This window comes from Carcharhinus amblyrhynchos, chromosome 30 (assembly GCF_965287045.1).
Source record: "Carcharhinus amblyrhynchos chromosome 30, sCarAmb.v2.hapA, whole genome shotgun sequence".
Taxonomy (NCBI): Eukaryota; Metazoa; Chordata; class Chondrichthyes; order Carcharhiniformes; family Carcharhinidae; genus Carcharhinus; species Carcharhinus amblyrhynchos.
In genome coordinates, this window is record NC_137353.1 from 33,019,490 (window position 1) to 33,043,967 (window position 24,478).

The 24,478-nt window shown below is 38.7% G+C and overlaps 1 protein-coding gene across 9 annotated transcripts in view; it reads right to left on the reverse strand.

Annotated features, from left to right (window-relative positions):
* Positions 1-24,478, reverse strand: part of LOC145360241 (eukaryotic translation initiation factor 4 gamma 3-like) — a 338,012-nt gene that overhangs the window by 27,260 nt on the left and 286,274 nt on the right. For all 9 annotated transcript variants that reach the window (XM_080215311.1, XM_080215316.1, XM_080215315.1 and 6 more), the window contains 5 exons: positions 13,981-14,085; positions 12,844-12,982; positions 12,095-12,189; positions 7,268-7,361; positions 5,177-5,267 (listed from right to left, as the gene is read on the reverse strand). In XM_080215311.1, coding sequence (XP_080071437.1) covers positions 5,177-5,267; positions 7,268-7,361; positions 12,095-12,189; positions 12,844-12,982; positions 13,981-14,085 — 524 coding nt within the window. The remainder of the gene's footprint in view (positions 1-5,176; positions 5,268-7,267; positions 7,362-12,094; positions 12,190-12,843; positions 12,983-13,980; positions 14,086-24,478) is intronic.

A 24,478-nucleotide genomic window follows, 5' to 3' on the forward strand; every position in this document is an offset into this window, starting at 1 on the left:
AGCTCATCTCACTATCTTACCCTTTTCTTGCAGCACTGCTAACTTTCTCTTCAGCTGCTTATTCAATTCTCTTTCAAAATCCATGATTGAATCTACCTCCACAATACTCTCAGCTGGTGCATTCCAGATCCTAACTATTACTTTTGCAAAAAAAGCTATTCCTCATATTACTTTATCAATCACCTTAAACTGTTATCCTTTGGTTCTCTATCCTTCCATTAATAGGAACATTTTCTCTTTATCGACTCAGACTAAGCTTCTCATGATTGCAAACACCTGTATCAAATCTCCACTCAGTCTCTGTTCTCTGAGGAGAACACTATTAGCATTCTCCAATCTAATCACTTAATCAAAGACCCAAATCTCTGGAACCATTCTCATAAATCCTTTCTGCATCCTATTCAAAGCCTTCACATCCCTTCTAAACTGTAGTGCCCAGAATGGATCAATATTTCAGCTGAAGCTGAACGAGTGTTTGATAAAGTTCTATCATTTCCTTGCTTTCCCTCTTCATGCCTCGATTTAAAGAGCCCTGGATCCCATTTGCTTTTTGAACCACTTCCTCTACTTGCCTTGCCACCTGCAATAATTTGTGTTGATGCACCCCAAGGTGTCTCTGTTCCTGGTTCCCTTTAAATTTTCACCCTCTTGATTAATATTGCCTCTCAACATATTGGATGGGCAACGCCCAATCCAATTAAGTATTTTCACCATCAGTTGCTCTTTATCACAATATATCTCCAACATACTGCATAGAGGAAGAAACCTATTAAAATTTAAAAATAAAGTTTTCAACACAATATGCATGTTCCTTTTAATAAATTTCCATTAAATATTTCACATGTATTAACAAAATAAATGAAGTTACATGTACATTATACTGTATTTGACAGTTGAATCTAGTTCAACAGCAAAACTGCACCGCAAACAAAACTCTCTCAAACATTCTCAATGGGACCTTCAGCAACTGAAAGACAACTCTTACTCGGATCCTGGTAAAAATAACGCAGCTTTCATAAACATTTAATGGTAAATAAGGTGCCTAGGCAAAATTGCAGACATGGCTTAGCACACTTGAAAATCGTGGCAGATGAGAGCAATTCAGCATTACTGAGATAGTCTATTACTATTTATGATCCACACCCAAGATACCAATCTCAATTAGCGTTGTTATCTGTGAGCCAGGAAAAGTGGCACTGCCCACAGGTAAGGTTCTATCTTGTGGTGATGGAGAAAAACAAATGCGCATGTTGACTTGGACTGATACAGCACACCTCCCAGCAGTCAGGATGACAGCTGCACAGACTGAGAATCTAGAATTAGGTCATCTTCCCCACGAGTGGTATTTGGTGCAAGAACATAAGAAATAGGAACAGGAATAAAAAAAAACAGCTTGTCGAGCCTGTTTCGCCATTCAATACAATCATGGCTCATCTTTGGCTTCAACTCTACTTACATGTCTACTCCCTGAAACACCAAAAACCTATGGAGCTCAGCCTTAAATCTATTCAATGGATGCATCACCTACAACCCTCTGGGGTAGAGAATTTCAAAATCCACAATCCTTGAGTGAAGAAATAGCTCCTCATCTCAGTCCTAAAGAATCAGCCTCTTAACCTGATTGTGTACCCCATGTTCTAGATTCCCAACCTGGGGGAACGACCTTTCAATGGCTACCCTATCAAGTCCTTTCAGAATTTTGTATGTTTCAATGAAATGACCCCTTATTCTTCTGAACTCCACTACAAATAGATCCAGTTTACTCAGCGTCTTTCTCTCATCACAGGACAATCCTCTCACCAGGAACCAATTTAGTAAACCAACTGGCTCCTTTCTTAAAAATGGAGACAAAAATTGTGCATGGTATTCCAGGTGTATTCTCACTAGCCATGGACAATTGTAGCAAGATTTTTGTCATTAAACATAAATTTTTTGACATAGTCCTAAAACCTCTGATCAGAGTTAGAAACCGTGCCCAGAGACTTTAAACATTTGTGAATGAGCGAGTAGTTCTTTTTTGTCCCGAATGGACAAAAAAAACTACTCACTTACAAATGCTCAAAGTCTCTGACTTTTAATGGAGGAGACTGCAGACCTCACTCAGAACAGAAGTCCTCATAGACAACTGCGGAAAGATGCCGCACAGAAACCACCCTCATTGTTTTTGCAGCAGTAGCTGCCATATTACAATAATTGTTTAAAGATCCCTGGCTTTCCATTGCATTAGAGAATGAGTGAATGGGTAGATAGATTAAATGTGTGTAACTGACAGCTGGGTGAGGTGATGGGGTGGGAGGGAGGGATGGTAGTGTCAGGGGCAGTTGTCAGGTGATGGGGGCTTGTCAGATCATGTTGAGACAATGGGGTCAGGTAGGTAGTCAGGATTCAAGGGGGTCAAACAGTAAGTCAGGGGTGTGAGTTGTATAATTACCCAGGAGTTAGGCTAGGATTTTTCTGTCTAACATTTCCTTGGCAGTTAAGTTGTCAGAGTTGGAGACTTTTTCGGAGAGCTCTAGCAAGCAGGGGAATTGTCCATTGGAACTTTAAACTTCCCTGGCAATTCCCACTGAATCTATTCTGCAGGAACCAAAGAAGATCATGAAGATATGCCTGGTTTTTGGCAATCTGTAGACTGTAAGATCAGGGCCACATTTTGTAAGCACGACATTCAAATCAACATGCCTTGGGAAAAATAGGAAAGTGCTGATGAAGAGATCCTTGTTCATCAGTCTTTCACGTAAAATCTGCTGAACTTACTAAATTGAAATACACAAAAGAAAGATGGACAACTTTCTGGACTACGGTTCATAACATATTTGAGCTAGATATTGGTGAAGCGTTTACTTGCTGGAAGTAACGTAACGTACTTGAACCTTCTGATAGCTGAGATCAGTGAAGAGTTTATTTTGCTGGGAGTGATGCAATAGAGCAGCTGCTATTTGTAATTATTTTTTCTCAACCTGTCAAATACGTAATCATTTTCTGTATTTAATGCAAATCTGTGCCTATGTTAAATTTGTCATTGTGGGTACAGATAAACAAAACCCATTAAGCAAACAAATTGAGTCATTTTGTTGTCTTGTAATTCACAGGTCAAAATAACTCGAAATACTCCAATTCTCTTCCAATAAAGCCCAAAGTGTTGTTTGCTTTCCGTACCTGAATGCTAACTTTGTGTTCCTTGTACGAGTGTACTCAAGTGCCCCTCAATATCAGCATTTCCAAACCGTATAGAAATGTTCTGCTTTTCTAATCTTACGATCAAAGTGAATAATCTCTCACTTTCCCACATTATCCTCCACTTGCCACCTTGTGGTCAACTCAGTTAATCTGTCTATCTATCTTCGCAGCCTCCGTGTCCTCCTCACAACTTCACTTCTGGAACTAACCTAGCAGGTTAAAGATCAGCAAATGTAACATAGCTGTTCAAGGAAGGGGGTCGGGGGGGGGACATCAGTTGTCAGAGACATTCTGGAATCTATTGTTAAACAACTCTTAACAACATGCTTAGAAAAGCATAATATGAGTAGTACATGTCAACATGATTTTACGAGAGGAAAATGTTGTTTGAAAAATTTATTGGTGTTTTTGAAAATGTAATTTGTAGGATAAAGGGGAACCAGTAGATGTAGGATACTTGGATTTCCAACAGGCATTCGATTGCTTGCTTAATGGGTTTGGTTTACCTGTATGCACAATGACAGATTTAATACAGGCGCAGATTTGAAATGAATAAAGAAAATAATTACAGATTTAACAGGTCGAGAAAAAATAAGCACAAACAGCTTAAATTCACACATGGCTTTGCATTTGTCAGCAAATCTAGATACAATACTCCTGGTCTTTTCGTCTCAGCTATTAATAGCGACTGCAAACAGTCAAGGCCCAATACTGATCTCCACTCGTCACAGCCTGCCAATTGAAGATATGCCATTCATCCTTACTCTTTGCTTCCTGCCCGTTAATCAGGCTAATATATTGCCCCAACTCCTTGAGCACTTATCTTGCATAGTGACCTTTTATGGAACCTAACTGAATGCTTGTTGGAAATCCAGGTGTCCTACATCTACTGGTTCCCCTTTATTTACCCTGCTAGTCACATTCTCAAAACATCAATAAAATTTTTCAAACATTTTCCTCTCGTAAATCACGTCGAAGTGTAGTACTCACACTATGCTTTTCTAAGTGTATTGTTAAAACATGTTGAATAATAGATTCTAGCATATGTCTGACAACTTGTATTCCCCCTACTTTCTTGCATAGTTATATTTGCTAATTTTTAATCTGCTAGGATAATTCCAGAACCAAGGAATTTTGGAAGACTAACAAACACACCCGTTTTCTCTGCAACTACCTTTTAGAACACCAGGACACATAGAATCATTGAATAGTTACAGCATAGGAGAGCACCATTTGGCCTTCCATACTTGTGCTGGCTGTCTGAAGGAGTAATTCAGCTAGTGCCACCTCCCAATAGCCCAACATCATTGGCCATCTTGTCTGCTCTGCTGATAGTAATTCCTTAATTTCTTATTAGCCCCTTAGGTTATCCTCCAGCTCTGGCATGTAACTTGTGTCTTCCACTGTGAAGATGGGCACAAAATATTTGTCCAATGCCATTGTATATCACACACACTTATAAAGGTCTTACAATGAGTTTTAATATTCCGGGCTTGTTTTCTCTCATTCTATTTTTTTGCTCTTTACTTTATGGTGGCCCTTTTTGGTTTCTCAAACATTCCAAATCCTCAACTTTATCATTATTCTTTGTGAGATTAGAAGTCTCTCTTTTAAAATCTAATTCTATCCTTAAATGCCTTAGTAGACCAAGGATGGACCTTTCTAACTGAATTTTTGCTTTTCAGTGGAACATATTTTTGTTGAATTTTGAATTGTTTCTTTAAATGTTTCCCATTATTTATTTACCTCCATATCTTTTAGTCCATTTACCCAATCAACGTTTCACCATTTCCTGATTTTATTTTTCTATTGAAGCTTAGATGTAATACAAAGCCAGTTTAATATGTAGCACCAGGTACCAAATATAGAACAAAATAAACCCAAAACAAAATAAAAATAACCTTAAAGATTAAGTGAGAACAGTGTTGGCATACTGTGCTGGAAACTTACCAAAGGAAAATGCAAGGTTATTTTCATCAGCTTCAACAGCACTCACCTAGGTAGCGTCCTACGTGCATCTGAATCAGAGGGAGGGGTAGATTGCTGTAGTACAGAGAATCTATTCAAACTGGTTGTCCGTGGCGATTCTGAAATAAAATATTGAGCTTTATCCACGCTTAATGTAGTGGCTTTCAAGAACTAACTTGCATTTACATGTCCCTCAATGCATAATCAGATGTTCCAAAGTGCTTCACATCCAGCAAGCGTAGCAGCCAACTTTAACATCAAAATCCCAAAACAACAAACAAGATGATCAGTCCTTTTTTGATAGAATTGGTTGAGGGGAAAAACGTCGGCCAGGACACTTGGAAAATTTTAAGTTTTCCTTCAAACCGGCTATGGGATCTTGCATGCTTACTTGAGCAGGACCTACTTAAAACAGAAAAGGAGGCAGACCCAATCATGCAGCACTCCTACAGTACAGCACTGAAGTATCAGCCTAGATTGCATTCTTAAGCGCTGGAGTCAGCTTGGGAGGGAGGGGGAGTTCACTGCAACGAAATACAGGAAGACAAACAGTTTTGTCGAGTGAGTGGATAAATGGCAAATGAAATGCATCGTGAAGTGTAAGGAGGTTCATTTTGATAGGAAGAATAAAAAGATCACTAATCACTTGAAAGGTAAGAAATTAAACGGGGTAGAGCAGCAAAGATCTGTGAATACACACAGAAAAGTTCAATTTCCACCATCTCTATTGCTCTAAGAAACAATGTTTTGCACGTTAATTCATGTCAATAAGCTCAAGAAGTTAAAACCAAAAATATATATTCTCTCTTTAAAAGGTCACCTTGATATGGTTGGTTGGTGATTTATGATTTTTTTACTGAAAAATTAATTTAGGTTAACCTACATTCTTGTTGGTCAGATTGAGGTATTTCCAACACAATGAGATGATTAACCACAAGATTGTTTTCCAGTCAGTGAAATAGCAAACAGGAAATGAACGTTTCTCTGTGGTAGAGCAGAAAGCACAGGTGTGGGCCTGGGTTAAGGCCGCTTGCCTTTCAGTTAAATGAGGATGATTTGTTTTTAAATTAAAATATAAACACACAGTGTGAGGAAAAACTCAGCAGGTCTGGCAGCATCTGTGGAGACAGAAACAGAGTTAACGTAGAGGCCAATATGAAAGTAGAAATGTGATGAGTTTTATGTTGTAAGGTAGGGATGGGGAGGTGGGGGTGGGGAAGAAAGAGGTCAGATAGGACAAAAAGGAAGGTTAGGGATACGTTAGAGGACAGAAGAGACAAAATGACAAATATATTTTGGAACAAAAGGCAAAGGGAGTGGCAATGATTATAGAAAAGAAACAAACCATTGGTCCAAGTGTTATGGTCAGAATAAAATACAGCTCTGTCTGAAAGCAAACCCGTGAGAATAACATACAGATTGGCACTTGGCAAAAAAATAATCCAACTGGAGGACAGAGTTAATGATCTGAAGTTGCTGAACTCAACTTTGAGATCAGAAGGCTGTAGAGCACTTAATCAGAAGGTGAGCTGCTGTTCCTCCAGCCTGTGCTGAGCTTCACTGGAACATTGCTCAGGTCAAGGACAGAAACATGAGCATGGTAGCATTTACAAGAAACCAGAAAGCTGGAGTTGTGCTTGAGGACTGAGAGGTGGTGTTCCACAAAGCAGTCAACTTATCCTGCGTTGAGTATCCACAATGCAGTGGGGATCACATTGTGATCAACAAATACATTACACCAAATTGAAAGTAGTACAAGTGCTGTTTCACCTGGAAGCAGTGTTTGGGGCCTCGGACAGTGAGGACAGAGGAGTTAAAAGGCTAGGTGTTGTACCTCCTACACTGGAAGGTGCCTGTGGAAAGGGGATGAGGAGTTAGATGACTGGACCTCTAAACTACTCAAAAAGAGTAGCAATCTATACAGATTATTTTCCTCTTTAATTTGATTTAGAGTTTGAAAGATCAAGTTGGAAATAATTTCTTCCAACAGCCAATAAATTGTTTGCACTGTGAGTATAGGGCTGGAGAAGTAAAATAAATAACCTTGATATTCAAAGATATGTTTACAAATAATGTGAAAAATTCCACAAAGACATTAAACGAGCACCAATTCACTTACCAGATTCATTAGTTTTCACTCCTCCACTGCTGCCCTTACCCCAGCTACCTAATCGGCATCCTGGACCCAACTGAATTTTATCATCAGTGGCAGGCTAAGGAATAGAATAAAGCAAAAGAACACTTTCAAAATTTTGAGGTAAGATGGTGTTGGTGATCACGCTGAACAGGCCAAAATACTTGCACGTTCGTCACTCCTCCTTTCTCTGCTTACGTGTAAAACACAATTCCTAAACCTATGAACTGTTCCACCACTACCGTGGAAACAGTTTCCACAATGCTGCTGCAAGCTCACAATAGTTGAGATTCTCAACCAAGACGGTTGTTCCTTCTAACACTGAAATATCCACTGTCCCACTGCATGGCAGATTGACTTGGTGCAATAGTAAATGATACAGGCCAAGAAAGGTTCAAACATTGGTTTAATGCTAAGTAGATATCAACTGCAATAGCAGCAAGTTTGCTACAATTGCCCAGCGAGATGTAAAATGAAATAGTCTCAGTTCCTGCTTCTGATCCCTGCTGTGGGGTGGGCAGTGATGGGTGGGTTGGAGCTTAGCTGTAAAGGTTTACCAACATTCCTCTGGGCTCCTGAAATCCTTGCAACTGCACGCTTGTATGTGCCCACACTTCCAAGAAAATTGGAAGGGACAAAAATTCATCCAGATTGTGCAGTTATGGTTCCATCAATTCAAACTTTGTAACAGGAACCGCAAATTAATTAGCATATCCCATAACACAAGCCATGCATTAATTAACAAATCCCTTAACAGGAACAGCAGCTAATTAGACCCCATAAGAGGAACAGTCTCATAGTAAACATGGACTTAATCCATGAGCCCATACGTATTAATAATTACAACCTGGACCTCATTTTTGGTACGTCAAGTTTACAAATTTTAAAAAGATTGCGATGATGCATACAGACTTGGGTTCTCTCTGGGACACGAGGCATTCTGCTTTGATCAACACAAACTCTCACTCAGTGTGAAAATCAACTGTCTTATAGCACGAGATGGTAATTACCTGACATACTCGTCAAGAGATTTAGTTGCATCTGGGACAAAATTGATTAGCATAAATGATCACCAAGTGTGTTTTTCAAATTAATATCGTTCTTTTAGAAAATGATTGCACATAAGGTGGTAGATTATATTTTAAGGACCATATTGTAACAAAAAATGGAATTTACAGGCACAAATAATTTATTTAATTTGGTAGAAACCTATAGAGCTAGCTCATCATTAACAAGCTTCTCAGAGTAGGGACTACATGCATTAACTTCCCAGCTAAAATCATTCACTGCTGTGTTGATTAAATCCTTCAAAGTAGATTGCTGAACATCCAGTTCAGAAAGGAACCAAAGGATTAGTTAGGCTAGTACAGGAAAGATGGCTAAATGGTTTGTGATATGATAGTCCCTGAGTTGATGGAAATGTGACACAAAGAAATTAACCATTGGAGCACTGGACACAAGGATGTACAGGCAATGTGAAGCCAGCTGATTTGCCATTGGAAAGCAGGAAGGAACATCCAGATTCTTTGCAAATGACCTCCTTCCGTGCTGTAACATTTCTATGTTTCTGCGTAACGGGTTGATGCCAAAATGAAAATAACTGTACTTGACCTACGAAGCACCAGGTGCGACAATCTATGTGGCGTTTCAATCCATATTCAATGTTGTTACGTGTTTTAAAATAAAAATCGCCCAACTCAAATGTGCAATACTTTGGCCTCTTCTCCAATTCCCGCCAGTGACTTGAAGTTATCTGCACTTCAAAATCTCAATGCACTGGTGCTTATCAACATAGGCTTAAATTAGGATTATTTAAAAATAAAGGTTGAGATAAAAATATTTCTCTGCACAGTAGCAATCTGAATACAACAGGCAAAATTATGTAAATTCCTGAAGCACCCAACCAGCCTGAGGTGGTCAAGAGTACATCATGTTCTTGTGATCGATCCCAAATTAATGCCAAAATCTGCACCATGATTAATCAGTGAATTAGTCATAATTGTTGAAGAATGTCAAGTTTCTTCACCCTTGGGATCAGGGATTGAATTAAGCTCTCATTGCTTAATTTTGAAAGGGTAAAATGTGAAATTGTTTAAATAGTTTCAGTGCAATTACCAACTGTAATTGCAAAAGGAAAGGCAAACTGACTGATAAGAGGAGTTAAGTGACTTCCATGAGAAAAATTCACACCAAGTTGCAGGGGTACACTCTGAGGATTTATTTGTTCATGGGATTTGGGCATCGATGGAAACGTCAGTATTTATTGCCCATTTCGAATTGCCCAAAAAAGAGGTGGTGAGCCACCATCTTGAGCTGCTGCAGTCCATGTGGTGTTGATACACCTGAAGTGATGTTAGGGAGGGAGTTCCATGATTTAAGCATTTAATGTCTGTAGTAATAAAATAGTGCTCAATAGTGAGAGTGACAACAAAAATGCTAATTCTCCAGCACTTGCATTCCTCACTGGAATAGTACAAAAAAATTTACCATCAAACACAAATTAAATCACCATGACTGCAGTTGACTTTATTGGACTGACCTATCAGGTTTGGATCAAAACATATTTTTGGCCATGCTACATGTCATTTCATTTCTGTGTACTTTTCTGGGCATTAACCAGCAAAAGGCAGCACGTATTTGCTATCTCATCCTCTCCTTTTCCCCAGTCTATTAAATATCCAAGGCATTAAACTATTAATCTTATTCCTATAACTGTCAGAACAAATTTGAACCAGGAGGAGTAATCAGCTGGTCATCTAATAAGTTCACGCATGAAATACTTGGGCAAAATTAGACAGCCCCCGAAAACAGGGGCAGGGATTGCAACGTGCGATTAACCCATGACCGCTGGTTCTGCAACATTTTACACAGCCGATTAAAAAATTATTCAGCACCTAACTTGAAAGGCGGCCCTACTGGTTGCTGAATGAATGCTCAGTATGAGAGGTTGAGGCAGGGCATTAACTATTAGATTGATGTCAAAAGTGGCAATGCTCGCATCAAATCAGAATGTCGCAATCAGATATACTCTGCGTACTTCTGCTGCAAGCTCCCTGTGCTTGTGCTATTACCGACTGAGGGCAGTATAGAGCACAGCCAGCACCAAAAGTGTGCACTGTGCTGAGGATTCCATTTGGGAACAAAACCAGTGCCTAATAAACAGAGGTTATATAACTGAATCCTATGGTCATTCTGTTTCCATAAGACTCAGAACGTAGAGTTACAAAGTGGATTTCAAAGATTCCACAATTACAGTTGTCCAATTTTCACTGGAGGTGCTAAGGAGGTTCTTTTGCCTATTGAGATTGTGAAGCTCTTCAACGGGATGTGCTTTCTGTGATCCAACTTTCTTCATCCTTTTCCTATTTCTTTTTCTCAATTCTCTTTTCAGTTAGTCCTTAGTGATATAGATACTGGCTTTAGCTTTGTATGTGATAACATCTCACGCATTGTTCTCTAGTGGTAACTATTTCCAGTTTATGTCCCATTTAGAAAAGTGGAAACAATCCTTCACTATTTATTCTCTTAGAACTTTTCACAATTTTAAGAACCCCAATTTTAAAAGCTTTGATTTAGATCCCTACTTAAATGTTCTTCTTCTTCAGTAACTACAACCTCTCACTGCTGATAACATTCTACAGAATCTTGGGAACACCCTTTCCTTACTTGTAACATCCTTGATATAATGCAGTGCCCAGTATGACACCTAAAATTATAGCCTAACCAATGTCTTGTTCAATTCAACATCACTTCATAATCACTACAATCAGTACTCATATAAATGAAATTTCAGAATTCTGTTTAGCTCTTTTCTGGCCCTTTCTTCTGATGAATGCATTAACATGCCTCGACAAACCTGCTTTTGTGCCCCCCCCCCCCCCCCCCCCCCCCCCCAAGGCTATTGGAGGCCTGTGTGTCATTCCCACGATGTACTACTTTATATTTCTCAGCACCTGTTAGCATTATCTTGTAAACTTCTAATCTTCCTCATTTTAGTGTCATTAGTAACATTTAATATCATTCACTTTGTGTCCATGTCCAAATAACTTATTAAAATTAGTCAATCTTCTTTGGCTTTGCAAATAGTAAGTCAAGATCAAATGCAAACTTCAGGTGAAACAAGATGAGAGAAGTGGACAATTGGACCAAGATATGTAGGCATAACACAGTCCTTGTTTTAATGTCATACTCAATCTTCCTTTTGTTTATATACTGCCATTATGGACTTCGATTTTATATTAACAGTGGAAAATGCCTGTGTCAGTGCAGTACATAGTAATTCCCACCCCCACCTACCACTGTGTTAGCTGTATCTTCAGTATAATTCTAGTAATATTTACATTAACAGCTGTCAACTATAAACGTACACATTGGAAATGAATCTGAACTGACAGGAGGTGCAAGAAGTTGTGTGTTTTTTAAATATATGGATTAGAAAGCAATGAGGTCCCATTATAAATCCAAAACATAAATTAATCCCTACTTATTGCTTTCTGCTGCCTAACCACCACTTCATGGCCACGTTATTTGCAATCTACGTGCCCTAATTTTTAAACATCCTAATCAGTATTTTCTGAAAAAAAAAATTGGACATTTTGTTTGAATTTCTGGGAAATCAACGTGTGTCAAAACTTCCCTGTAGTGTGCAACAATCACCAAAATGTGCAGAGATAGACAGGAAATATGTGACTGTTTTATCCTTTATAATCAATATAAATAGTCAGCATGCACTTAATTTACTGGTTTATCTCAAATTTGCCTGTAAATTATTACAGCAACAAAATCTCAGGGTATTTGTAACAACGTTCATACTTTGGTGATTTTTGGGAACTTGCTGGGGTCTATCGTCCTGCTGCTCTTTGTCACTGGAACAGTGTTCCAAGCTTCTTCTGTAGGTCGTCCACCACCTGCAAGGGTCAATAGTTACTGTTAAAACATGCATTATTTAGTTAATGTGATCACATCCGTTTAATACAGCTAGTTAACAGATGCAGGGATTTGGATAAAAAAATTAATTACTTTGGTCTTGGAACCAGAAGCCACTATTCTCCTCAAACTGGAGTCCTTACTCAAATAGTTTGGACAGATGTTAACTCCCCACACTAGATTTAAAAAAATTACAGAACATTCCTGAAATAAAAATAGTCAATGATGGAAATACTCAGTAGGTCAGCCAGGCATTATTTTCTGACCTGTGTTTCAATATCTTTCACCTATTTTCCACAAACTGAGATGGTTACGTTTTAAAAAGAATTCAGGTGGTGTGTGAATGAATACACAAAAGAAGCCAACATTCAGTCAAACTCACGAATAAAACAATCCAAACCACTTATAAATCAATGCAACTTAATGCAATAAGGCTGGTTCCTGCTACCTGAACAGCCATCCATCTAAATGGAAAAAGAGAACTCAATTAGATAGGCTCTACTTGAGTAGACCAAGACGTGACACCCAAAAATATATTCATTGCCATTGACAGAATGAGAAGCAGTACAATTGCAAGAATATACATTAAACTGATCACACCTGAAAAGGCAGCTCCAGAAGAAGTTGCTTCTTACCTGGTCTTCTTTTGTCTTGTTTGGACAATAGTTGTTGATGAACCTTTAATTGTTGCTGCTGTTCTTCAATTTGTGCTTCTTTGTGAATCTGTTCAATGGTCTTTGGCCCCTGCTCGACCCTCCGTGACACCCAATTTTTCTGTAAACGAATGTAACACATTTGGTGCATTTAGAAGAGTCGGAACTGACATGATTTGACAACATATCTGGATATTCTCATGGTGTCAATACTGCATTTCTGCAAGTTGGATTTCAGACTTCAAAAAAACTCTTTGCCCAAGACACATAAACATCATACAATGTATGCCATTAAATTTGTTAAAATTCTGCAAAAGTCTAAAACTTGCAAAAAACACAAATTGAATATTCAATAATTATCATAGTGTTCTTTTCTTTTTCATAAATCACAAGTCACCAACATGTAATTATTCTCTACCCACTTACAGGCAACAGTAGAATGTTTGAAAGAGACACAGAGAAAATATTTCCAAATGCTCTGCATATTTCCTCACCTTGACAAGCATACACATTAAGCCAAAACAAATCGTCACACAATGACAGGATAATGAATAATTTTTAGTCCAAGATCCAAATCCATTGTTTCTTCAGAGCAAAATTATACTTTTAGAATTAAAACACACAGCTACAAGGGATCTTGTCACAGAAGTATTTTTAACCCTCTCAATTATAGACAGTTAGGGTGGCATACTCCTTAAAGAGGTCTGCTCTTGCAGCTTTCCTCACCAATCTGGGCACTTTGGAGGGGAAGGCAAGATAGGAGGAATAGTAATTTACCAAGGTTAGAGGGGCCTGTAAACTCACAAGCTTGCTTCTTTGCATGTAATTTGTTCCTTTGGAAGAAATGCCTGTAGTCCTAGCTCAACACCAAAACGGGAGTTTAAAAACTCTTAATTTTATTAAGTTCGCAACATTATGGAACATTTTAGATATGGACAAAAAATTTTGGCCCTACCAGCAATAAAACCAATATTTCAGATAGGTCTTCAGCAAATTTAGTGCATCAGAAAGTACTCTTGTAACATTTAATTAGAAACGCCTGAAAAACTTAAAAAGTTGTACAGAAGTGATTTACCACTTTAAACAGCAAAGACACAGAGAAAGAAATGGACTACATACCATTCTCACATCTATCACATCTTGGAGCATAAAACGTATTCTAGACGATGTTTTCCTTTCTTTCACTATCTTTTCCATTTGGTTGAAATACTGGTCCATGCGAGGCTGGAAGGAATAGTTACATTGTTAAAGATCAGGTTTTATTATTGAACTTTGTGGAATGTTTTCTGATGCAGCAATAAAGGTTTTGCATTAACACTTTTCATAATATCTGAGTTGCAGTGTTAATGTAAACCTACGTGTGACACTAATAAACTTTCAACTTTGCACCTATTAAAGCCAAATTTGAGGACACCACCAGCAATGCAAAGACAGATGGATATTATTTGAAAAAGAGGGCGAATTATCTTTAAGCTTTTCCACATCAATTTATTCAGGAATTATATGACTCAACTGCAGCTAGTATGCTGCAAGCAGCAATAAATAAACCTAATGTGCCAGAGATAGGCAGAGCAAGATATGATTCTTTTCAAAATGTCTCAGAACTGCTGAACGATGGCTGCAGGTACTAAAGTCATGAAGTAAATTCAGGGTTTTTTTTCCAGTTTGAAAAGCATCTGGATCGTACTGTTCATCTTATCCACTAGATGGCCCTATTGGCTACTACAATGCCACCAGAAGCTTTTGAAATGAGCGGTTAAATATTTTAAAAGCCAATTATCAATGACCTTTAAGTTGCACCAATTATTAAAATGCCCCAGTCTCTTTCCTTCCTGTTTTTAGTAAAGTAGGACATCGCGCAATTGTATAAATTGCTTCCAGACACTAGAGAAGGATAACTGTAACCACAACAAAAGCTTTAACTTTAGAATTTCATTTAAGTGCAGAAGCCATATTTACAGATTTAGTCTCATTTGCCCCTCAAACGTCAGTAAGTTGAAGTGTTTAGCATCAGTTTCAGAATACAAGTGATTGAATGGAGGACAAATTAACATGCTGTCAGCACATTTCAAGGATGGTAAATATCAGTACATGGGAGTACTTGAATAAGAACGACCCTCTCACTTATGAACAGTGTGCTCTCCATCCACCCACTCATTATATCCTGAAAAGGATTCCCCCAGCAAACCCAGCTGAATGGAGTTGAAGAGTCTCCAGCCATTGACAAGCAAGGCAGTCAGAGCATCAATTTAACAGTAAAAACCCATACACAGAACTCTGATCCGACCCATCTTTAAAATAAGATGCTTACATCCCAACAAACTAAACTCATTGGGCACCACACATCTGAGTTTCTAGGTCCTCTCAAATTTTCCAAACTCATTTTACAAGAAATGTGTGTATGGCGATGAAAGCTAGTCTCCATATTTCACAATCTACTTTGATCTCAAAAGTCATTTTGGCCTCAGAAAAAGAACAAAAATGGTGGTCAATCCAGGAGGGGATGAATCAACGGAAAGATATGGAAGCGAGTCTAGGCAGCTTATTGGAAAACCCGTGCCAACCAAAGCTGTGTCAACAGTGTTCTGTTTCAAAGTAGAGACAGATTTTAAAAAGCAAGGGTTTTTAGCTCGAGAAGCAGGACATGGCCTCATGTCTAACATTATCTCGATTCACAAAGGTAGAGTTTGAAGTTAAGGAAATTGAGTTTTGATTACAATGTTGCATATGCTGTACGTTCACACTCGGGGCCCGATTTTACCATTTTGATTCTAAGTGCTGACTCTGGGAGTGTTTCAGATCTGACTTTTAGACCTGTTCTCTGGTGCCCCCATATGTACTCTGCCTGAAAAATCAATCAGCAATTCTGAAGCCTGTGGGCTGGGCTTATTGCCCCTGAAACACTGCTGCACATGCGCAGTAATAAAAATAGAAAAACACTAGCGTCTGTGAAATAAAGCAGCTTAATGATTCATACCTGTTCTCATCTCAGAATCCTTACAGTGCAGAAAGAGGCCATTTGGCCCATTGAGCCTGCACCATCAACAATCCCAACCAGGCCCCATCCCCGTAACCCACATATTTACCCTGCTAATCTCCCTAACACGAAGGTGCAATTTAGCACAGCCAATCCATCTAACCCGCACATCTCACTGGCGCTTGTAAGATTGGGAACAGCAGAACAGGAAAAAGCCATTTAGTCCCGCAAGCCTATTCCATTATCCAACATGATCATGGCTGATCTGCAGCCTAACTCCACCTATCTGCTTTTGCCCCATTTCCTTTTAATACCTTTAGTTAACAAAAATCGATCACTCTGTTTTAAAGCTAATTGATCAAGCATCAATTGCAATTTGCAGAAGAGCGACCCAAACTTCTACCACCCTCTGTGCCTGTAGAAATGTTTCCTAATGTCACTCCTAAAAGGTCTGGCTCTAATTTTATCTCCTTGTTCAAGACTTCAAGTAGTTCCTCTCTATCTGTCCCCCTTAATACTTCGACAACTTTAACCAAACCACCCTTCAATTTCCAAAATTTCAGGGAATTCAACCCTGGTTTGTATAGTCTCTCCTTATGATATAAAGCTTGGAGTTCAGGTATAGATCTAGTAAATCCTTCCTAATTCTATATTCTGTCATGAGGTGGGATGCCCAGGACTGACCAAGTGTGTACACATGATTTCTACCCCTTGAGCACTAGTCTTCTAGATATTAGAGTCAGCATGCCATTAGTCTTTTTGATTCTGCACCAATTCATTACATTTTAAATTATGTATCTCAACCCCTAAGGTTCTTTGGATCTTCACCTTTTAGAAAAGATCGGGTTCTGTTCTTTTTAGAGCCAAAGTCAATCTTATAATGAAATCTATTTGCCTATCTACATTTGTTTCCAACTACGCTGCTTATATTGTCATCAGCAAATCAGATATGAAGTTATCCCTTCAACAAGATCACTAATAAATGAATGGTTGCGATCCCAACACAGATTCACTCGGTACACCAGTTAGGCACCTTCTGAAAAGAAGATAAAAGCAGTGTGAAAGACATGTTATTCAGTTTAAATCACACCTAGGTTACACTATTGTAAGGTTAGATACAAGTCAGTATGAGTGCACTCCTGTGTGTAGGGCATAGGGATGAACCTGAAAGAACATTTAATACAGACGTAAAATCTGTACAGGAGACAACAATACCATAATTCAAATGTGCTTCTGCAAAATTTCAACTGGAAGCCGCATACATACTGTTATCATGCTAATCCCAAATGGTTACTGCATAGTTGGTGTGATGCTGTACAAGTGACCATCATTATTGCTATGCAGAAGAAACAAAAATGAAAGGAAAAGAAAAAACAAATGAAGTACGTTTCAAATAATTATTGATGACTAACCATCAGCAATGAGATCAATCACTGGATAATCTGTTTTAATGTGACTGATCATGGAATTAATGTTTGTCAGCACAACAGGAAAACTCTCGCTGCTCTTCACATTGTATCACTATTTCATTTACGTCTAGCCAAAGCTCACGCGAAAGGCTATGGCTCTGACAATGAAGTATTCCCACACTATCTCTCTGCATCCTGGATTATGAATTCAAGTTTCACGGCAGGGATTTGAACCTATGACGCTTTGACTCAGAGCCAAGAGTACCACCTCTGAGCCTCAGAGGGTTCCTTGGGAAATAACCTACATTCCCTTCAACATCATTTCAATTTCCTCCAAAATAAAAGCTCATTTATTGTGGAAATCAATACTTGGAACCACTTTAGTTAGTATTTCCAATTGAGGCACACAGTCACAGCTAACGCCAATTTATTTCACACCTGTTCACCCAACTTCAGGACCCCAGGCACTCCGGACATTCTCTCTTCCACTTTCTTCCTTCGGGAAAAAGATACAAAAGTCTGAGGTCACGTACCAACCAACTCAAGAAAAGCTTCTTCCCTGCTGCCATCAGACTTTTGAATGGACTTACTGTGCAAAGTTGATCTTTCTCTACACCCTAGCTATGACAGTGACACTACATTCTGCATGCTCTCATTTCCTTCTCCATGTACAGTATGCTTTTGCCTGTACAGCACGCAAGAAACAATACTTTTCACTGTATGTTAATACAAATAACAATAATCAGATCAATCACAGAGAACTTCTAAATTATATACTGACCACATCTGACTTGGAAACCCAGCAGCTAAAACATTTCAAGGATTTAGGAATTCTTTTGGAGGATGGTAGAGAGGACAAAATTGTATGTGGCAGCAGTACAGGTATGGATTATGGCTAAAACATTTTACCTGAGTGCTAAATCAAACTGCCGTAATATTTCAAACCTGAAGATTACTTGGACAGTCCGTCAACTGTATTTCAATAATTCTAACTGCCAAACCAATGATCAGAATCAAAATCCCACCACCAATCAGCAAACACACCATTTTCCTCCAAGTGGTTGCATGCTCAGGTCAGAATCAAGCCAATGATTTTTGTTTGGGTGTGGTGGTGAGACAAGGGCAGAGAAGAGAAAATGACTATGTTAACAGGGCCACAAACAGAAAATGCTGGAAAATCTCAGCAGGTCTGAGAGCATCTGTGGAGAGAGAATACAGCCAACGTTTCAAGTCTAGATGGCCCTTCGTCAGAGCTGCAGGATGCCGACAAAGGGCTCTGACAAAGGATCATCCAGACTCAAAATGTTGGCTCTATTCTTTCTCCACAGATGCTGTCAGACCTGCTGAGATTTTCCAGCATTTTTTGTTTGTATTTCAGATTCCAGCATCCACAGTGATTGGTTTTATGTTAACATTCCTTCATGGGTCATTAATGAAGATACTTTAAGCCTAAGTGTATGCTCAACTTAAGTTAGCTGTGATGGAAACAATTTTTTGTCACGTGGCGGGTTCAGCTGCAAAATTGCACAATGTTACCCATCTTGCTGAAATTATTCAATGCTCATGTCTTAACATCATAATCCACACATTTGTGTGCCCCTGACTGAAATACAAACCTAAAAATCTACCCAAATTCCCCAGGGAATTGTGTTAACATTGTTCAGTTCAATTTTCATTAGATCACACCTGAGATCAAAGCACCTACAGCACAGAAAGGCTATTGTTCATTCTCCAAGAATGCTTCTCATTTTCCTAAATTTTAATTTTCAATGGCAATTATGGATGTTGCTTCCACAACTAATTCTCCTGCAACATTCTATAACACCATATCCCACTTTGGCTTCACCCCATCTGAGCTAGCATCTTAATGCAGTATTGAGGATGCATTTTGAATGTGATGTTCAATAGAGGGCTGATCTGTCCAAAGGGATAAAAAAGGTTCCAAAGCACTAATCACAAAGGAAGCCAGGGCTACAGATCATTTATATTACTGCTTTTAGGAGGACCTTGCTGTGTGCAAATTGGTTTAATGATATGCATTCGAAAGCAGTTTGCTACTGAATTCTAGAAGACTTTGGAATTCAAAATCAAAACATTTTCAAACATGGCTTTCACTCATACACTGTCAATATTCTTGAGTTGTGCCACCTTTTAACTGTTCACCTAAGTGTCCAATCCCCATTTGCCCACCTGAGACCTGCACCAATGCTGTAATCAGTGAACCTGGCCAATTCTCCCTCCTCTTCTGAATTCAGTGGACGCTGAACCCAACTAATCTGGTTCCATCACTATCCAAATAACAGCAACCAAAACAGCCCAATACTACTTAATTTTAACACAAGGTTACGATTTGTGCTTTTGTCCAACATGTGCCTTCAGAGCAAAATCAGGTTTTATAAACAGATTTGAGCTTTCCCATGAAATCAAACCCTGCAGGGGTGCACACCCACGGGGGCCTGAGGGTTAGTCCTCAACAATCGTATATCACATTGTGACTACTCTGATAAGTAATAAACCACGTCATCAAACTATGTCAAACTCAGTTAATTGATTTGTTTATAAGAGTAAATCCTTGTATAAAATTAGATTTACACATAAAACTGATCATGCAACAGCCAGTCCCAAAGCCTAGCGTTTTCTAAATCTCTTACAGATGTTACATGAGACACATTCTTGAAGCCCCTCCCAACTACCTCAGGTCATACAGGAATACAAAATTAGGGAACTGAACAACTTATGATTCTGAGATGTACAGGTAGAACCCTCAGTTTGTTAAACTACGTCTTATCCAGCTCTTGTATAAACTCTCAGACTAACACTTTTAAGCAACTGAAACCTCACCTTTGAGTAATGACCATAATGTTAACATTTGTGCCAGTATGTATAACAGTTGCTATCTTGTACTGCACATAGGATCGGGCTTTGATCTTGCCTTGTATTAAGTGTCCCATTCATATTAATCCACTAACAATTTCAAGGCCTTTAAGAATCCACCTGCATCATCCTGTTCCTGGATCTGCCAAATTGCGTGTATGGCGGTAATGTTCCTCCTTCCTGTTTCATGCGCACAGAGTCTCACCAACGTTCAAACGTTTTCAGTATCTGTGTCCCAGTGTGACGAACATGGTGTTTCCCTCAGTGTCAAAGGGTTTGACTTTTCTGACTAGATTCAATTTTTTAAAAAACAACAAAGCTCTAATGAAAATGTTTGGTTAATCTAAATTTTAAATTATATTTCATATGTAGAAAAACCTTTAAATTAGAGACCTTAGGGACAGGCTATACTTTATTTGCAGACATTCTTTTTCACCCTGTGACCACTTCTCAATCTTAAAGAACCAGCTAAGATTATGATCAGCATGTTAACAGCTGCAACACGGTTAAGAGACCCTGCCCGCACACCAGCATTCAGTTCAATCCACTTAATTGTTTTGCCTTCCAAATTCTTGTTTTATTTCACCTTAAGGGTGGGGTGCAACTTCAGTAATAAATTGCACTTTTCAGTTCAATCTGTCAGCAGTAGCATAGTCACAGAACGAAAAAACAGGAGAATGTGACGACAGGTTCTGACAACACATAGAATGGAATGAAAATGTTTAGGAGGAAAAACACAAGTATATGAGTGAAACTGCCATGTTCTAGCTGAGCAGCAAGTCTGAGACTGACAGATAGTTGGAACTCTCAGACATGTCCATCACTCTATAGAGACAGAAACCAAGGATAGCCATCCACCTTCATAGCCTAAAGCCCAATGCAAACTAATCAAAGAGGCATATCTATCACAGAAATTGAGTGAACAGATGACAGGATCAAGAGCAGTATAGTTGCTAGCGGCCACCAGTAAAGTGTACTGACCTTAAAGTTTATTTATTAGTCACAAGTAGGCTTAAGTTAACATTGCGATGAAGTTACTGTGAAAATGAAAATCCCCTAGTCACCACATTCCAGCACCTGTTTGGGTACATCGAGGAAGAGTTTAGCATGGTCAATACACCTAATCAGCAGGGTGGGAGGAAACCGGAGCATCCGGAGGAAACCTACGCAGACACAGGGAGAAGGTGCAGACTCCACACAGACAGTGACCCCAGGCCAGAACTGAGCCTGGGGCCCTGGCGCGGTGAGGCAGCAGTGCTAATCACCGTGACCCTGACCTTGCATCGGGCCAGGAAAAGACGGCCATCTCATTGTGCTCTCCTTGATGCATGATGCCGGTGAGGCGAGTGCAAAGTAGTAGATTTAATGAAAGAAACATTGTTGAATGGGGAGTTATTTTGTCAGCATCCATAGCAGCAACGGCTCTACCCCTGCAGCAGAGCTGTGCAAGCTTTCAGTTCCAATGATACATTATGGATGCTGTGTAAAGAACTCAATTCCACAAAGCCATTTCTTTCACTATACTTAATGCCACCTCACGCTGATCTGCATGTTTTAAGTTGCAAAAAGGCTTGCTGCATTGAAGGCACAATCCATAGCTCATAATTTTAGCGTCACTGGGGTTTCAGAGTACCCTTCGCATATTTTATCATGCAAGTTATTTGGATCATTCCATTTTTGCAAATTTTTTTTGAGACAATCCACTTAAATGTATTTCACTGAAGTGATAAACAGTGTTACATTTTTGGGTCTTGCGCGAAATTATTCAGTTTCTTATATCTCATACAATGTTTAAGGGCAATTCCAACTCCCCAAACCATTAGTGTGTTTATCCTCGTCATGATATCAAGTACAGCATCAGGGAAGTATGGGTGCTAATTATTTTTAGCTACTCTATTTATCCTGCGTGTCACAGCATCATAAAATAGTTACAGCACAGGAGGCGGCCACCTGACCCATCGTGTCTGCACTGATTCTCCGAATACATAAGGTTTCTTTCCAGACTTGGAGCAACGAGACACCAAATGGGATCATATTTTATATTTAAAGTATCATCTAAATTTAATTTATATTCACACAGCCAACTCTCCCAAAATAATTATATATTCCAGCTGGAGTGAATTCTACAAACTAAGTTAACCATTTGTAGGTAACTTTTAAATTACGTCTTTATATGTGTACCTCTTCCTTTTTCAACATACATACATATCTAAGCTGATTTTAAAATTCAAACTCACATTTCTCTTTTAGGAGATTCAAACTGATGGGTTTCCTTCTCAGAATTCAAAACATACTCCTTTAATGTAAACAAAAAAGTGGCCTAGATTTTAATATCCCATTACTTTAAAAGAAACATTCTGTTGGATACAAATGGAACTACCAGTCTCGTATTTCTCTTCAGCCTGTAACCAATGGAACTTTTGGACTTTTGGCGCAGGCTTGGTTTAAGATTCTGGCTTTAGCTAGCTGTTAACCTCATCACGTTCCACGTGGAATTACTGAAAATCTCTGAACTATAGAAATGACAGATAATGAAGAGTAATAAGTCTACAGACCATCTAATACTGATAGGGAGGCAGAGGAAATTAGGAATTGAAATGATCACGAGGGAGTTTCAATTACCTCAACATTAACGGGACAGGGGTGGTCAGTAAAGGGGGTAAGAGAATGAAGTTTCTCCAACATGTACAGGACTACTTCGGAGCGCCCAGTTTGTAAAAAGCCCAACTTGTGAAGATTCATTATTTGATCAAAGAATGGGGAATTGAACCAGGGCAGGTAAGAAAGTAAAAGTAAAGGAACATCTGGACAAAGTGACCATAATATAATAAGCTATGTGATGACGATTGAGAAGGACAAAATCATGATAACAAATAATTTAACACACTGGAGAAAAATTAACGGGCTGGGAAAAAGGAGTTGGAAAAAACAAAATGGGCAACTATCCAGGCAAACAATAATGTAGAACAATGATGGACAACCTTTCAACAGGTGGTGTTCAGAGCAAAGAAATATTCCATAGCGGTTCAAGAAAGTGGCTCACTACCATCTTCACAAGGACAACAAATGCTGGCCTTGCCAACTATGCCCACATCACACAAATAAATAAAAATAATAAATAAAAAGAAATATCAATAAAAAAGCAAGGCTGTGATAGGAATAGGACCATTAAGGGATAGGTAGAATTACACCTCAGGTAATAAAAAAGAGATGATAAAAATGTTGAACAACGATCTTACTTTGGTTATCTACCAGGGAGACAGAATAGGTAGTTAAAACAATGAATAATGAGATAACTGCACTTAAAATCAAAAGGTTGATCCATTGAATAAACTAAACAAACTCATAAAAGGATAAAGCCTCTAGTCAGAATAATTGGACTCACATAATTAAAATAATCTAAGGGCTAGGAAAAAAATATTATTCATATTGAATAATTTGTTAGAAAAAAGGTTGGAAAGAGGGCTGGTAGATAGCTATTTAATTCACATATTTAACAAAGGGGGAACAATGATGTCCAGGGGGTTATAAAACAGTCAACTTATCAGTAATAGGAAAATAATGGAATCCTTACTAAATGAGAGAATTGAGAAACACCCAGGAATGAGGCGAAATCATAAATAGTTAGCAAGGATTTCAAAAGGGAAAATCTCAGTTGACATATCTTACTGACTTAGACAAAAAAAGGACAGACAATGGTCAGATAGTAGGTATAATTTATTTGGATTTTCAAAAGGCTTTCAATGATTGCCCATAATAGACTAATAAGGTCAGAATGTGAGGTCATGGGACAAGCGGCAGAATGTGGGAAGCGGTGCTCCACAAGGATCAGTCCTGCCATTGATTACTGTTCACAATTGACATTAATAAGTTGAAATTTGGAATCAAAACATAACTTCTGAAATTGTGAATGGCACCAAATTTGGGCAGAGGGGTAGGGCTCAAGATATTCAAACTTTTATCGTTACATCAACTGAAGGACTAATCGGGAAGTTTCGTAATCCAAACACTTCAAGTCTTACGACAAAATGTTTTTCTTCATAAGCCTAGCGCATGTGATCAAGCATTCTTCCCACTTATGATATCTACACTGAGCAAGCATGGAAGTTTCTGTCCAAAAATAAACTGAGCACTTAAAAGACAATAAGTTGCAACTACAAAATGGATGTTAATCCAAACAATTAATAGTTATTCTATTAATTTATAATTAAGGACTCTGAATTATGAGGGATGCCTTTTGGTGCATCAGTAGTATCCTCATCTCTGGGCCAGAAGGTTTGGTTCAAGTCTCACTTCAGGACTTGATGGCTACGGAAGGGATGATCAGAACATGGCCAAATAGGTTGATTAGCAGCCC